We start from the raw sequence: 16575 nt of genomic DNA on the forward strand, positions 1-16575 counted from the left end.
CTGATAATATTTTTAGGATTTTCAACTTTCATTTTGTATTGAAGGGCATGTCCCCCCCCACACCACTCCCACCTCTTGCGGACAATTGACAATTTTTTTAATCCATACCTCCCTGCCAATGAAAGGTGATTGAACAACTCGTATCAAGACAACACCGAGCTCACTTAGATGAATGAAGAATCTTTTTTTGTTGTTAATTTCACCCGCCGGCATGAGAGCCGAGAGGTATACACACTCGCCTCTGAGCTGTCTCGCCTTGGTTTGAATCTCAACCCACCTATAAATTGTCGTCCTACTGTTTTGCAGGCAGGGCGATGCATCAACCTGTGCACCGTCCCTCAGGTGTATATTAAAATGGGCGTCCCATCTGAACAAATTCCAAAAATCCTGCTCTATCTCCAGGGGGTTACTGCATCCGTGCCATAGCTGTGCCCACAGCAAATGATTTTACTCTCAGCCATGTGCTGCATATGAAACAAGAAGAATGAACTCAAACATATTTCTCACATATGCAATGTAATTAACCACTCAAATAATCTGTGAGCACATTAAAAATGTATAGAATGACAAAATGTTTGTCTGGGCCACAGCTTGAGGGTAAAGAGGACGAGAGTTATGACATTATAAAGGCAGGGGTCTTTCAGTCGGGGAGTAGTTATTGCTTGGAATGGTCTCCCTATAAATGTAGTGGTGGTGGAGAGGTTGAAATTGGAATTCGAGAGGTCTGTAGATGCATTGGAAATGGAGGAGTATGGGGATATTGGCTGGACTTTGAGGTCGCTTGTGTGTGGATGCAGGGAGATGGATTCTGGGGTTGGTGCAGCGCAGGCATGAAGGGCCGAATGGCCTTCTCCTGCGCTGAAGTTCTTTGTGCGCAGACATGAAAATAATTGTGCAACGTATTTATCTCACCTTTCCAGAGGTTTTAATCCCACGTATGAGGCAGAGGTAGACAACGATCCAGGCAAGAAGTAGGCAAAGTACCAGGTGCCAACGCAGGGAACCTGGTTCGTGGATTCCATCAGAAATCTTAAGCATGTAAAACCTGAAAAAGATATATCAACACTGTCCTCATGTTTTATTTGCTGACAATGCCATTAATGCAGAAACACACATATAACAAGGCAATGAGAAGTAGGAGAAGGCCATTCGGTCCACCATACCTGTGCCACGCCAATACCAGATTAAACTGGAAGGGCACTCGGTAGAGCGCATACCTCCGCTACACAATGCCTGATCCACGAGAACATATAGCACTAAATAAATTTTTGAAATATCATGCTATACAGTAACTGCATTGTTTTTGACTCTATCTCTCAATGGTGAAGAATCACTTTAAAATTTAATAATTCTCGCATCCAGATCCAGATTCGGATCTTCACCAAAAATTGAATCAATTCTTCCTTGCCACACACCTAACCTGTCCACCAAGCTTCATCCGAATCCGTCCGCAACTTTGAGATATTGTGCTATGTATAATTTTTGTCCCTATCTCTCAATGGTGAAGAATCACTTAAAAAATTCTAGTAGCCGGATCCAGATCCGGATCTTCACCAAAATCTAATGAGTTCATCATTGTCACGCAGCGAACCTGCAACCTGCCTTCCAAATTTCATCCGAATCCATACACAACTTTCTGAGTTATCCTGCACACAAACAGACAGACAGAAAGGGGTGAAAACATAACCTCCTTCACCTTCAGTGTCAGAGGTAATAAAGCCATCAAAAACGACTTAATTACAATGGAGAATGAGGGAGGAATGAGGATGACAGCGTGGCAGGCTCAGGGATATCACAAGGGTGCTTAAAAATAAAGGGGAGAAATATATGCAGATATTTTTAATCCCATAGTTTTTTTTTAAGGGGGAATGGGTGGCCAAAGTCAGTTTTACGGTGAAGAATATACATACCGAACCACACCACATCCCTTGACGAGACCCTCTAACAGATAACATGCTCAGCACAGATGTGCACAATCACCTACCCATCCATACAAAATACACTTACAAGTCCCGGCAACATCCCTATACCCCTCGATCTCCATAACTTCCAGGTACCTCTTCCTTGCCACACACCTAATCTCTCTTCCAGGATAAAATTACAAGCTGGTCAAACACTTGGAATATGTCTTTCAATCCTGACAAATGCAACACTTCAAGAGACAGCCATCAACTGGGCATCCTGCAATGTACGAAGTCCTTCCTTGGCACAGCTGAACTCCGATCCACCGACAAGACTTTCATCTGCAGCTTGATGGAGTCGGGCTCCCCCCCCCCCCCCCACTGGCTGGCTACCCTGCCTCACATCTTGCAAAGCTTGGTACCATGGAAACCAAGGCCATGGAAGATGATTGAAATCTACTGCGATGAAGCTGAGTCTCTCACCGACCACTTTCCCATCGCTGACAGGTTGGTGGTCTCCATGTCTTCTCGCACCTCCTTTCTGGTCTTGCACCCTCTGCTCTTTCCATGCTTTGTCCCCCACCCCCAGGTTTCTGCAGGCGACAAACGGTCAACCACGAAACCACTTCTGGTGAAACTCCCAAAATCCAGGATTACTGCTCACCTCCACACATTTATTTTTGTTTTTTTTTTCCCACCTGTGTAACCAACTTCCCCATCCTCTTCAATCTAATTCTTCCTTCCAGGTCTTCAAGACGGTTGTTCATCACCATCTCAGATCGTCCCCAATCCAAAACCATGATCGACCCTCGTTAAACCCCTCCCCACCTCCCCCAAACACCACCTTCCAAATTTCCTGACGCAAACGGACTATGCAGGCAACAAATCTAATTTGAGTCTCTCTCAGCAACCGCTCGTCGAACACAAAGTCCGATCAGCGATAGCCAGGCATTCTCAGAAGAGACCTGGTAGCAAAGGAAATAAGACTCTGTCTCAGACCCCTGGTCAGAGTCCAAGTCTCACATCCAAAGAGCAAAAGTGCAAGCACCAAGGGTCTGAAGACTCGGACTTTCGTCCTCCCGCACAGGTACCGGCAGTGCCGCACACCATGATCCAGTGAATACATGACTCCTCAGACGTCTGTTGACCGCTGGCTCACGGCCAGCAGAAACATGAATATCACTGTGAAGGAGAGTGAATCTCTCCGTGACCTCAACATCCTCACCACAAACAGGCACAGACAAGATAGCAGCATCCAAGATGTCATTGAAAGCCTGGATCTTAGTTTTGACCCAAGAAACCAGTAATCCCAGCGGCTCCGACTCCTCATTCAGCACCTCGAGGGCCCCCAAAAGGATATCAGGAGTCTCTGCAAAGATAACTGCATCGTCTGCAAAATCAAGGTCAGAGATCTTGACATTCCCAAACAATGCACCGCAGCTTGATCTCTTCAACATCCTCCCCAGAATCCAGTCCATTCAAGTGCTGAAAAGTGTCTGGGCCAGTACACACCCCTGATGAACTCCAGTAACAACTGGAAATAAGTCAGAGATGGTATCACCACATCTCACAGCACTCTCACTACCAGAGTACAGTTCAGACATCAGATTGATAAATTTTGGTGGCACCCCACAAAGACCAAGAATCCTCCAGAGGGCATCCCGATTCACTGAATCAAACAGTTTACAGAGATCAACAGAGGCTACAAGCAGCCCCTGCCGAAACTCTAACCTGCATTCAGTGAGGACCCGAAGCGCAAGGATACGGTCAATCGTTGACCTCTTTGGTGTAAAGCCTGACTGCTCTGGACGCTGGTGCTCAAGCAGATGGTGACGAACCCTATCGAGAATTATCCGAGCAAAGACCTTGCCCGTCACTGAGAGCAGCGTCACCCCTCGGTAGTTGTTGCAGTCTTGGCGATCACCCTTCCCTTTCCAGAGAGGGACAACAAGGCCCCTCTTACAGCCAGTTGGGATGATGCCTGTGTTCCAGGCAGAGCATAGAACTGCATGTAACGACACGAGTGCAGCATTTCCACCAGCCTTGAGAAGTTCGGCATGGATGCCACAGATCCCTGGAGCTTTACTCCATTTCAACCGGTTCACCGCAGCCTGTGTTTCCACAAATGAAGGTGGACCAGAGTTGATTGGAGGGTCAGCAACAGGGATTGTAACACCCCTGATGTCCAACTCAACAGCTGGTGGATCAAACTGGTACAACCGCTCAAAGTAGCTGGCCCAACGGGCCTTCACTTCAGACTCCTCTGTCAAGACCCCACCACCCTTTGCTCTAACTGCAGTACACCGAGGGATGGGTTGGACAAACGCAATGCGCAAATTCCCCTATAAGCAGGACGAGAATCACTTCACCACAGGTGATGCTCTAACCCCTCACAGATTCCTCGCACATAGGCCTCCTTGTCCACCCTCAACGCACATACAATTTTACACCTCTGCTCCCTGAACAGCTCAGCTCTGCCATTCAGCCTGGCCCTGTAACTCTGGGCAATGGTATCCAGTGTCCATTGAGAGACAAAATTCTTCTTTGCCCTGCGGTGAGTTCCAAGACATCCACCAGCAACATCAAGGACAGTGGTCTTGAAGGCACTCCACAACTCTTCAGGATCCCCCAAAGTACCTAGACCCCCCAAATCTCCACTCAGCCTGGTCGCAAGCTCCTCAGCTACTCTCTCATCCTTGAGCTTGCGAACATCCAGCCGAGGCTGGGATGGTACCATTCTCCTGGATTTAAGATTCAACTTAAGAGTTGCTACAACAAGTCGGTGGTCAGTATTGAGGAACTGAGTACTCCCGTGGACTCTGCAGTTCTGGATTATCCTCCAGTGACCATCAACGAGCAAGTGGTCAATATCCTTTGACACACCGCCAGCGTTGGAATACTAAGTCCAGCGATGAGCTTGTGGGCGCTGAAACCATGAACCAGCCACACTAAGTGAATGACTTCTTGCAAAGTCAAGGAACTTAGTGCTATTCTGGTTCACAGTTCCAGACCCATGGGGAGTAACACACGTCGCATAACCATCCCTATCAGTTCCAGTCGATGTATTGAAATCCCACAAGATTAGAAGTGTATCTCGCCTGGGGCATTCACGTTGAGATTATCCGTCTCAGTCGGAGCATAAACAGAGACCAAGGAAATGACACCCAAGGAGTGACGAATCCTTAATCTCATAATACGCTCGTTGACCGGTGTTACCTCAATTATCATTGGAGTCAGATTATTGGACACAGCTACAGCAACTCCTTTGGTATGGTAACCATCAGAGCGACCAGATCAATAGTAGGTATAACCACCCACCATTATCTCGCCGCAATCCGGTCTCCGAACCTCAGAGAGAGCTGCAATCCCGATGTCCAAACGCTTGAGCTCAGATGATAACAGAGACACGTGATCATCCTCCCTTAGGAAAAGGACACTCCAGGCACCCACCGAAGGGACTGCCCCAGGTTAACCCAAGGAGACCGCCGTCTGGTGGACGACACCTCAGCACCATCCCCACACTCTCCTGCAATCTGACCCAGGAATGTTACCCCGTGGTTTCCCTCCTTTCATCAAAGATTGGGGGTCCCGAAGGCTTTGCCCCAATAACGTCATCCGGTGAGCTGCCCTGCGAAGGGAAGCTGCACAGGAGGTACTCCCACGGAGTGGGTTTTCAGATTTTTTATGCTTCTGGAATGTTTTGCGGAATGAAGGGTTTTATGGTGGCCAGAGTGCAAATACTGCCCCTCCTCATAAAAAGTAACCCAACTGCAGGAGGACGTCCGCAGACACAGTTGGGCCCTAGATATGGATGGCCGTTGGCTCACAAGGAGCTCCTCCGCCCTTTGAAAGGTTTTGTTCTTCATCCTGCTGGGTGTCCATATCGTACACCCTCCTCACCAAGAAACTTGGTGGGGGAGACGGTTTAATTGCCGACAACCCGACCATGGAACAGGTTAGGAAAGAATAACATGGTACCTGCAGCAAGTCACAGATCTAACCTTACTTGACCTGACGGTAAATTTCATTACAGTGTTAAAACTATCTTCTTTGATTTATAATTTATACTCCTACAAATACAACCTAAAACCATGTTTGCTTTGTCTACACCTGCATGACACTGTCCTATCTGCTTATACCCTCCCGCACCCCTGGTATCCATTCCCAGTTACCACCCCCAGATCCATCTCCTGTGTGACAAGCTCAAAGATTGCCCCTTGCATCATGTAATCTCTATTTTCATCATTCTTCCCAATCATCAACACCTTACACTTGCTCAGGTTAATCTGATTCTGCCTTTTCCCCAATCTATCTGATCTTTTTTTTTTCTATCCAATCTATCTGAGCTTTTCCCCAATCTATTTTGCCTTTTCCCAAATCTATCTTCATCTTTTCCACAATCTATAAAAGTATCAATACTTTCCTGAATCTGATCACTACACCCCTTTACTATCTATCTTACCTCCAAGCTTTGTGTCATCTCCAAATTTGGAAAACTCTTTACTCCACTATCCACATCATTGATGTAAATTATAAATAACTAGTCTGGGTACCCGGCCCTGAACTGGAAAATACTATGTAGGGGATGCAGCACGTGTTGCGCATTACAAACATATGGAGTTATTGCCCTCATAGTGGTGAGCTTTTCCTGGTGAGGGTTTTGGGACGTTTTGGACATAGAAAATCCAATCCAATCCAATGGGACTACAGTCCGAACAGAGCATCAGTGCTGCCGAGGCACAATTCTGGATGGGCCACCACTCTGACGCAGGATACTCGAATGGCTCAATCATTCCAGAAGCTGGTATGTACTCATTTTGCGGACCTTGGAAGGATGACAGGCTGAGTCAGCCCCACCTGGTATTAATTCAACAGCTGAGCAGGAATTGAACTCAGACCATAGAATCCCAAGCCCACCACCCAAACCATAAATCCAACACAAGGATACATAGAAAAGCTGTGGAGTTATTTGGCCTTGTGGTGGTGACCTTTTGTCTGTGGGCTGGCGGCAGCACTGCCTGACACCACATCCCAATATACACTTTATAGTGGCCTCAAAACGGATGTTAAGGCCAATATACGGAAGCTGAATCCTTGCCCACATTCTGAAGTACCTACACACAAAATTTGGCCCATCTACATGCTTCGGTTCCATCGTGAAGAAGTAACAAACAAACACAAGAACACTTTGAATAATTTATAAGATAATGATCCGAGTACTGACCCCTGAGGTTACCCAATGTTTACATCCTCCGAGCCAGACATCCTCCCACTCAGAAGCACTCGTTGCTACCCAGCACTAAGCCAGTTTCCAATCCCATTAACTAATTGAAAATATCCGTTAACATCTCGCTTACCTGCTCAGCCACCTCCGTGAATACTCTCAGGTGCATATTATCTGGACCCGGAGCCTTATCTACTCTGAGATTACCGAGCTCTTCCTTTACTTCCTCCACTCCAACCTGGATGTAAGTTTCCTTCAGTACGACTTATAAAACTAATCATTCAAATTCTTATTTCCACATTTAAAATCTTACTACCTCCACCAGTCCCGCCACCGAAGCTGGAGGAGGTTGTTTTCACCCCTTTCTGTCTGCGTGTCTGTGTCTGTTTGTCCACACATAACTTTTGGGTTTTTCTCCACAACCGTTTGTCGGATTGGGACAAAAGTTTCACCATTGGTGCGACGACTCATGTAGAATGTTTTAATGGTAATTATGACATCATGATTCACGTGGTGTGGCAGCCATGTTGGAAAAACAGAAAAAAAATTGGACCTCTGCATCTCTGAAACTGCACCAAGGAAAAAAGTAAAACGGCACATGGCAAGTACTCCTCATGGGGAATAAGTGTGATTTTTATGACATCATAGGTCCCTTCGTTATGACATCATAATTGCATATGTAGAACGCTACATCTGATCAGTATAAAAAATTTTGAAGGTCATCTGGAGATAAAATGGTCAGAGAAATTTTTTCATGACGTCATCGGTCACGTGATTCAGCAGCCATATTGTTTTTTTTTCAAAAAAAAACCTTCAAAAATCTTCGCTGAAATGGCTGAACAGATCGAGGCGAAACTTTACACGTATGAATGCCTGTCCATGAGAAACAAAAGGCTCACACATGTTATATTATTGGTCACATGGTTGGCAGCCATATTGGATTTACCCTTAAAAACTATAATAATAACAAAAAAATAGCTCCGCAAAGGGGGCGTAACCCCTCAGTCCATGCATTGTAAAAGGAAGCAGTGATATCACGATGATGCAGTCAGTTAGAGCACGTTGGACGTCATATCGAAAATCAATCAGACTTCAAGATGGCTACTGTGGCGGCTTGTGAAAATCGCAGCGCGCCCATTTTCGAAAGGAACCTTCCTCTACTCAAACTCCAACACACACACTGCAAAAATGGATTTAATCGGACAAGCCAAGCCGTTCTCGAAATTGACGAAAACCAATTTCAAGACGACTGCCGTGGCGGCCACACTCAAAATCGCAGCATGCCCATTTTCGAAAGGAACCTTCCTCTACTCAACCCCAACACACCCTGCAAAAATGGATTTAATTGGACAAGGCGTTCTCGAAATTGACGGAAACCTATTTCAAGACGACTGCCATGGCGGCCACACTGAAAATCGCAGCGTGCCCATTTTCGAAAGGAACCTTCCTCTACTCAACCCCAACATCCCCTGCAAAAATGGATTTAATCGGACAAGGTGTTCTCGAAATTGACAGAAACCTATTTCAAGACGACTGCCATGGAGGCCACACTGAAAATCGCAGCGCGCCCATTTTCGAAAGGAACCTTCCTCTACTCAACCCCAACATACCCTACAAAAATGGATTTAATCGGACAAGGCGTTCTCCTCGAAATCGACGGAAACCAAAAGTTGACAGATGGACGCCCGGACAACGCCTGTGACAACAATACCCCTTAGCCCAATTCGGGCTGAGGGTAAAAATACACCACTCAAAAGAAGTCCTGGTGAGGGTCTGCAATCTCTGATTGCCCGTTTTCGTGTTACCCCCGCAGAAGGATTCGGAGAGGGTGTTGCATTTGGGTCCGTTTGTTTGTCTGTCTATTAGTCCGCACAGAACTTTCGTGTTTTTCTCCGCAATCACATGTCGGATTGAGAAGACATTTTCACCATTGGTGCGACTGCTCATGTAGAATGATATAAAATTTAAAAAAATGACCGTTTTTACAGCCATTTTTCCCTGCTGTGCAGGGGTTGGGCTTTTTCTTGAGGCAATGATTATTTTTTTATGGCCGGATGCCCTTCCTGACGCCAACCCTGGTCGCCTCTTACGACACACAGGTATATGGTACACCTATTCTAACCGGGGCATACACTGGGACCAGTACACTGGTCCTCACTTTGCCGACCTCGGAAGGATGACAGGCTGAGTCAACCCCCTGGTGTTAATTCAGCAGCCAACGGGGCTTGAACTCAGGACCCTGGGATCCCAAGATGCCACCCTAACCACTGAGCCAACACCAGGCTTCATGTATTATGTTATGATAATTATTATGTCATAGGTCACGTGGTGTGGCAGCCACGTGGGAAAACTGAAAAACTTTGGACCTCTGCATCTCTGAAACTGCACCCAGGAAAAAATTGAAACTTGGCACATTGCAAGCACTTCTCATGGGGAATGAATGTGATTTTTTATGACATCATAAGAGCCCTCGTTATGACATCATAATTACATATGTAGAATGCCACATCCAATCAGTATGAAAAGTTTTGAGGGTCATCTAGGGATAAAATGGTCCACAGAAAAAAAAACGTCATGACGTCATTGGTCACGTGATTTGGCAGCCATGGTGTTTTTTTTTTTTTTACTTCAAAAATCTTCTCTGAAGTGGCTGAACAGATAGAGGCAAAACTTCACACGTATGACCGCCTGTCCATGAGGAACAAAAGGTTTACACATGTTATGTCATTGGTCACATGGTTTGGCAGCCATATTGGATTTACACAAAGACCTATAAAAAATATACCACACAAAAGAAGTCCTGGCGAGGGTTTGAAATCTCCAATTGCTCTTTTTCTTGTTTTAATTGTAATACTGAGGGTTGTTATTAATTGTTGGGAGAGTTCTTGTTTATTTATCTTTTGTATGCAGAATCAAAGCTCATAGAGGAGCTTGAACAGAGAATGGACCAATACATACCTGAACAAAAAGAACAGTATACGTGGGGAGGGTGGAAGGTGAGGGAGGGATGGGAACACACTAACAGTAGGATTGAGGTTGACATGGAGAAAGAACGGACATGGGGAAGAATGAGAGCATGGAGAGGAAGAGGACACATTGAGTGAACAAAATGGAGGATACAGGCACAAACACTGAATCACAGAAGGGGAAGAGAAAATGAGGAAGGAGCAGAAATGGAACAAACAATAAATGAAGAGGAGGATGTGCGCGATGAGGTGGGGTGGGCGAGGATGGAACCCGGTAATCTGCAAACCCGGAGAGAGGTGGGCTTGGGGATGGTTAATGATGGATGGGTTTTGCTGATTTAGCCTTTTTTTGTATACCTTGTCGATGCTCGTGTGAGAGCGAACACACAACGTACAGCAAGGGGGGCATGAGACAAGAGGGGCGGGAGTGGGAAGGACAAAACAGTGGGGAACAGACACATTAGGAGATCTGTGGAAGGGAGGGCGGTGGGGCAGTGAACATGGGGAATATAAGATGGACATTACAGGGACTTTCAGGAAGGAAAGCAGGGAATTTTAAGGAGGTGGGCTTGGGTGGATTATCGGGGGAAGAAAAGATCGTGGATTTGGATGGGGGATGATAAGAGGTGGTGGTGTACAACTGTTTTGAAGGCCTGGAGGGAAGAATAGGATTGCATAGAGTGAGGGAGTTTATTCCAAAGGCGGGAAAAAAGAGGAATGGAAGAGTGAAGGTGAGCAACGACTCGTGATTTTGGTAGTTTTACCAGAAGGGGCTGTTGGCAGACCTTGAGTGCCCTGCGGAAATGTGGTGTGGACAAATTGCAGAGAGAACAGGGGGGGGGGCGAGGCTGGAGAGGAGATGGTAGAAGACAGAAAGACCACCGACCAGCCTGTAGTGAGAGTGAGAGGCCCAAAGACTCGGCCTCATTGCGGGAGATGCCAATGATCCAAAATGCCTTGGTTTCCACATCGTGAAGCCGAGAAAGGTGGGAGGCAGGAGCCCCAGCCCAGATGGGAGAGCAGTACTCCATCAGGCTGCGAACGAAAGCTTTGTAAGTGGTCAGGAGCTCAGGTGGGCCGAGGAAGGATTTTGCATCATGGAGGATTCCCAGTCGGCAACTGGCTTTGGAGGCTAGGTTTGAAATGTGGCTTTCCCAGGAAAGGTCATGGCAGATAGTGCGACCCAGAAGCTTCAAAGGAAGGACTTCTTCCAGAGGATTGTTTGAGAAAGTGGATGGGGGTGTTTTCTAAACGGTCCTTTGGGAGAGACATAGTGAGAGTGTGAGATTTGTCCAGATTGAAAGACATGTTCTACGTGTTGGACCAGTTTGTGATTTTATCCAGATCTGCAGTGAGCGAAGAAGCTGCTGCTTGCCGGTCTGAGGGATGACCGATGGTATGGCAGAGGGTGGAGTCATCAGCAAAGAGATATAGAGGATTTTCCAGAGAGCCGGAGAGATCATTGATGAAAACCAGAAAAATAACAGGGCCCAGAACGCTACCTTGAGGAACTCCAACCTGGACAGGAAGAGGGGATGAAAGAACTCCATTTAGGGCCACATGTTGACTGCGACAGGAGAGGAAGTCTACGAGCCATGAGTGGAGATTGCCTTGGATACCATAGGAAGAGAGTTTGGTGAGCAGGGCAGGGTGCCAGACCGTGTCAAAAGCATGTGATATGTCTAGGGATACGGCTCGGATTTCATGTCTGGCATTGAGTACCTCCATCCATTGTTGGGAGAGCAGAAGCAGCATATCCAGGGTAGAGTGACCTGGTCTGAAACCAAATTGATGATCAGAAATCAAGCCATTGGAGAAGAGGAAGGATTTAATGTCTGAAGCGATGATGGATTCCATAACCTTGCTGATGATTGGGAGAAGGCTGATTGGTCTGTAGTTGTAGGGATCTGTTTTTGCACCTTTTTGTGCAGGGCAGTGATGTTTGCTGATTTCCAAGCAGATGGCAGATGACCTTGAGCAAATGAGAGGGTGAATAGAACGGAGAGAGGGTGAGCAAGAGCAGAAGAGCAGGTTTTTAGGAAACGTGGGCTGATGCCGTCTGGACCAGTTGCAGAATCTGAGTCGAGGTTTGACAGCAAGCTCTCCACCTTGTCAGAAGAAAAGGACACAGAGTCCAGGGACAGTTGGGTGTGACTGGGTAAGGTGGGTAAAGAAAGTGATGGGTTTTGGACACAAGATTTATCTGCAAACACCGAGTTTAGGCATTCAGCCTTTTCACGTGCGGTATCAGCAGTGTGGCCATTTGAAGTAAGGGAGGGGTGGAGGAGGAACATACACCAAAAACAGATTTGATTAGATGCCACCAGGATTTTGAGGAGAGAGAGAGAGAGGTTTGAAAGTTCAGACTTGAGCTTAGAAAGATGTTGTTTTCTGGCTCTCCTGAGGGTAGATACACACTTGTTCTGAGCTTTATGGAAGGAACTGAGATTACCCTCAGTTGGGTTTGCTTTCCATGAGGCAAAGGGAAGTTGTGTCAGGACAACTGCCTCACCACAAGCTTCAGTGAACCAAGGGCGGGAGGAAGGCTTGGACAACTGAAGACGAGAGGGGATAAATCTGTGCATGAGGGAGAGAAAATTTCTTTCAAATAATTCCCAGGATGAGTTGATGTTGGAGAAAGTAGCGATAGGAGAGTAGTCTCTAAGTTTGATGGCTGCTTGGAGACCCTTGAGTCAGCTTGAGTGAAATGCCAGACTCGACGGCGGTGAGGTGATTCTCTGATAACAGCCAGAGAGATGTCCACTTTGACAAGGACATGGTCAGAAGAACCGATTGGAGCGAAGGAAGAGCAGCAGATATTGTCAGGGAAATTTGTCAAAATCAGATCCAGAAGAGATGGAGTACCATTGGTTGAGATCCGGGTCGGGAAGTTGACCGATTGAGTCAGTCCCAATGAGTCGCAGTAAGCGTTTGCCAAAGTGCCATGACAGGTGTGGGGGAAAAATTTATATTAATGTATTTTAAATTGCAACAAATGGAGTTTCAGAAATGTAACTTTTATGCTGCAAGTTGATTTGGCTGTCATTTCTGGCCAAAAGACTTGCCCTAAATGATAATAAATGTGTTGTTCTGGAGCAGAGTGACCGCGCTGATAAATGAACCTTTGCTGAGAAAATGTACGAAGTGGCTTTTCGTCTAAAGGACATGTCTACAGTCTGGGTGAATATCCCCCAACCTCTCTCTCTCACGAAAGTATAAAATGCTTTGAAATCTAAAAGTTTGGAGTGCGAGCATGTGAGGAAGTATAGTTTCTCAGTGGCTTGTACTCCTTGGAACTGACCAAGTACCAAGTTAGAATAAAACTCTCTGATGTAATGTAGAAGTGAATTGAATCGGGTTGGTCTAACTGTTAACTAAAGTAAGAATAAATGAAATAGAACCAAATAATATTGCAAACAAATGGAGATTCTTAAGTTCATTGTACAAGGGTGAGAAGTGTATGGTGTATAATTAGGAAATAAATTGTTTCACAAGGAAGGACTTGTGTGGACATCAGTTTTATCAGTGTCGATAGGGTTTTTGTAGGATTTTTATAATCAAATCGGACAAACGTTAAACTCTGTCTGAAGTCAAATAGGATTCCACAATCGGCCAGTTAGAATCCTTCAGGAGGACAACGATCACAACAAGGTGGGTTTTTTAAAAATCCACATCACAGGTGAGAGAGGTACTCACACCAAGCCAACTGGCATGATGACAATTGAAGTCGCCACATATGAGGAAGAGAGAGTTTGGATGAGAAGATAGAAGTTGGTCCATGTTTTCGGATAGTGAGGTGTAGATGGAGTCATCACTGTTAGGTGGACTGCACAGTACACATATAAACATGAGGTGGAAGTGGAGGGGAAGCCGTAGCCAGAGGTATTCCTGGGGGTGTGGGGGAGTGAGGGCAGTGCAGGGAGAGTGAGGAATGGAGTCTTTGATGAAGAGAGCAACTCCTCCACCAGGACGAGGCTCAGGTCTGTCAACCCGGAGGAGGGAGTAACCAGGGAGAGATAGTCAGACACATCTTGGGGGAGGAAAGTTTCTGTTCGGTAGATTATGTCTGATTTGTCAGTGGCAACCTGTATGGAAAGATCTGAAAGGTTTGAGCGAAGGCCCTGGATATTTGAGGTCCACACTGTTAATGAAGAGGGAGAAGAGGAGGCTTTGGGTGCAGGGGGTGGGTAGGACAAGGGACGAGGGGGGAGGGGAGGGAGCTAAGGAGGGTTGTTGAAAGAGTGTGGGGGATTGCAGAATAGCTCAGGGAGGGGGCCGGGTGAGGAGGAGAAAAGGCTCTGTGGTGCTGGAGGAGAGGAGGGGACAAGAGAGGGGGAAGAAGGCAGTTGACGAATTGAGGAGTTGGAGTGAAGAGATGGAGGTGTGAGGGTAGTGGAAGGAGGCAGCTTTGTGGATGAGAGGGGGGGGGGCAACTTTGAGAAGGATGAGTGAGGGGGGTGAATGGTGGGAGAAAGGTGAGGGGGGAGTTTTTGAAAGAGGTGAGAGGGAGGCTTGGAGGGAGAAGAGTGTGATGGTTGCTTTGAGAGTGAGGGGTGAGAAATTGTGATCGTTGAGAGGCTTGTGATGGTTGCTTTGAGAGTAAGGGGTGAGAAAAGGTAGAAATCAAGAAAGTGAGTTGGCACTGAAATTGGAAAAAAAGAATGGTTGATGGAAAGCAAACATTCATAGCAAACTGGGTTTTTTTTTTAAAGTTTTAGGTCAGAGATGCGATTAAACACATTTCTTGATGGATGCAATAAAGGTAAATTCAGAGAATGGAGAGAAGAAACGCTGTGACAGTTGGATTTTTTAGGCAAGGTATGAAGGAAAGGTCGAATTGAGAGCAGTCTGTTTGAATCGTAGAGGAGTAGTGCATTATGATACAGTAAAGAGTACCTCATGTGTGAAAGAGGAAGATGAAGCATTATAAGAGATCGTTTTTATTATTATTATTACTTTTGTTTGAGAGAGTTTTCATCAGATTAGGCCATGGAAGTGTTGTCGAAAAAATTGTGAGGTGAATGGTGAAATTGGATCGATAAACGCAGGGGGTGTATACAGATCACGTGGTTACGGGAAAAGCACGTGGTTATGGGAGGTGTATAGTCAAAAGTGAAATTATTTATTTTAAATAAGGAATGCGTAACATTCGGAAAAGGGAAGGTTGAAGTAAAGTCGTGGAAGTGTGTGGTGAATTTGGATGGTAAACGCAGTGTGAAGCTGCTGGGTCGATGAAAAGTACCAGGTAGAGTAGAGAGAGAGACACGTGGTTACAGGAGGTGTGGAGATCGAAAGGATACAAGGAAGATTATTCTTTTTTGATGTATTTTTGAAGAACAGGTAAGATTCCGGAATGGAAGGTTGTAGATCGGAAGAAATCGTGAAGGTAATGGCGAGAGAGGGTCAGCTCAGTAGAATAAAGATGGTGTGCCGGCAGGAAGAAGAAGAAGAGGAGGATGCAGAGGAAGAAGAAGAAGAATCGAGACTTGTGAGTGTGCAAGGAGAAAGGTTTTTTTTTTTTTTTTTTAAGACAAGAAATAGTGTTTAGTTGGGAGGGATTGGGGACGTTGGGAAAGTGGGGAAGATAGAAATTGATGGTAATGGGGAGAAAATACAAATAAACATGATCGTACACCGAGGGGAATGATCAGTCGGCCTCAAGCACTCGGTAAGACAAGGCCGACAAAAACTCACAAAATAGCACAATTTTTGAAACAAAACCGAACTCGGAACACACAGTAACATGCAGCTGAGAAAATAACAGTTAAAATGGGACAGATAACGACCAGAAACTTAACTTTCAGATCATCAGCAGAGAGCCCTGAAGGAGACCTGCCAACACTCCAAACCCAGAACCGGAAGTCCAAATCCAGCTGTGTCTAACTAACATGTGTCTAACTAAGACAAGTGGTGCCTGTATACAAAATAAAAGTCAAGCAGGGGGGTATTGGCAGTGGAAATATTTATATTACAGCAGAGGAGAGCAGATGCAAAAACACAATTGTAAGCTATGATATTTTATTGTACCTTAAGAAAATGGCAAAATAAAACAAGTTAATGTTCAGCAAAATATATGACAATCTTCATTATATTTTCATATGTTGTTGTTGTTGTTCTCCTTTCGGCTGCTCCCGTTAGGGGTCACCACAGCGGATCATCCATTATGATCCGCATACTGATTTGGCAAAGGTTTTACGCCGGATGCCCTTCCTGACGCAACCCTGGTCGCCTCTTACGACACAGGGATAAGGATTGGGTTTCGCCATGATTCCGGGCTGCCCTACACCCTCTCATAGCGTGGCCCAGCGCAGAGCACCCGTCCTCAAGCGATCCTCCAACCCAAGCCTCCGAGTCGCCGGATTACAGGCACACGCCACTATGCCCGGTATTATATTTTCATATATCAAAGGTTAATATACAAAAATACAATGTCTTGCAATACCTCACAGCCCCCATAATTGAGATCCTGAGAAGTAAACTGGGC

General features: G+C 46.0%; 1 protein-coding gene across 1 annotated transcript in view; it reads right to left on the reverse strand.

Moving 5' to 3' along the window:
• The window catches only part of SLC6A5 (solute carrier family 6 member 5), a 133673-nt gene that overhangs the window by 24783 nt on the left and 92315 nt on the right, over window positions 1-16575 (reverse strand). Inside the window, exon 7 of the mRNA XM_085875154.1 lies at window positions 913-1045. Within this exon, the coding sequence (XP_085731280.1) occupies window positions 913-1045 (133 nt within the window). The remainder of the gene's footprint in view (window positions 1-912; window positions 1046-16575) is intronic.

This window comes from Eptatretus burgeri, chromosome 3 (assembly GCF_056783735.1).
Source record: "Eptatretus burgeri isolate ZD-2024b chromosome 3, Ebu_testis_v1, whole genome shotgun sequence".
NCBI lineage: Eukaryota > Metazoa > Chordata > Myxini > Myxiniformes > Myxinidae > Eptatretus > Eptatretus burgeri.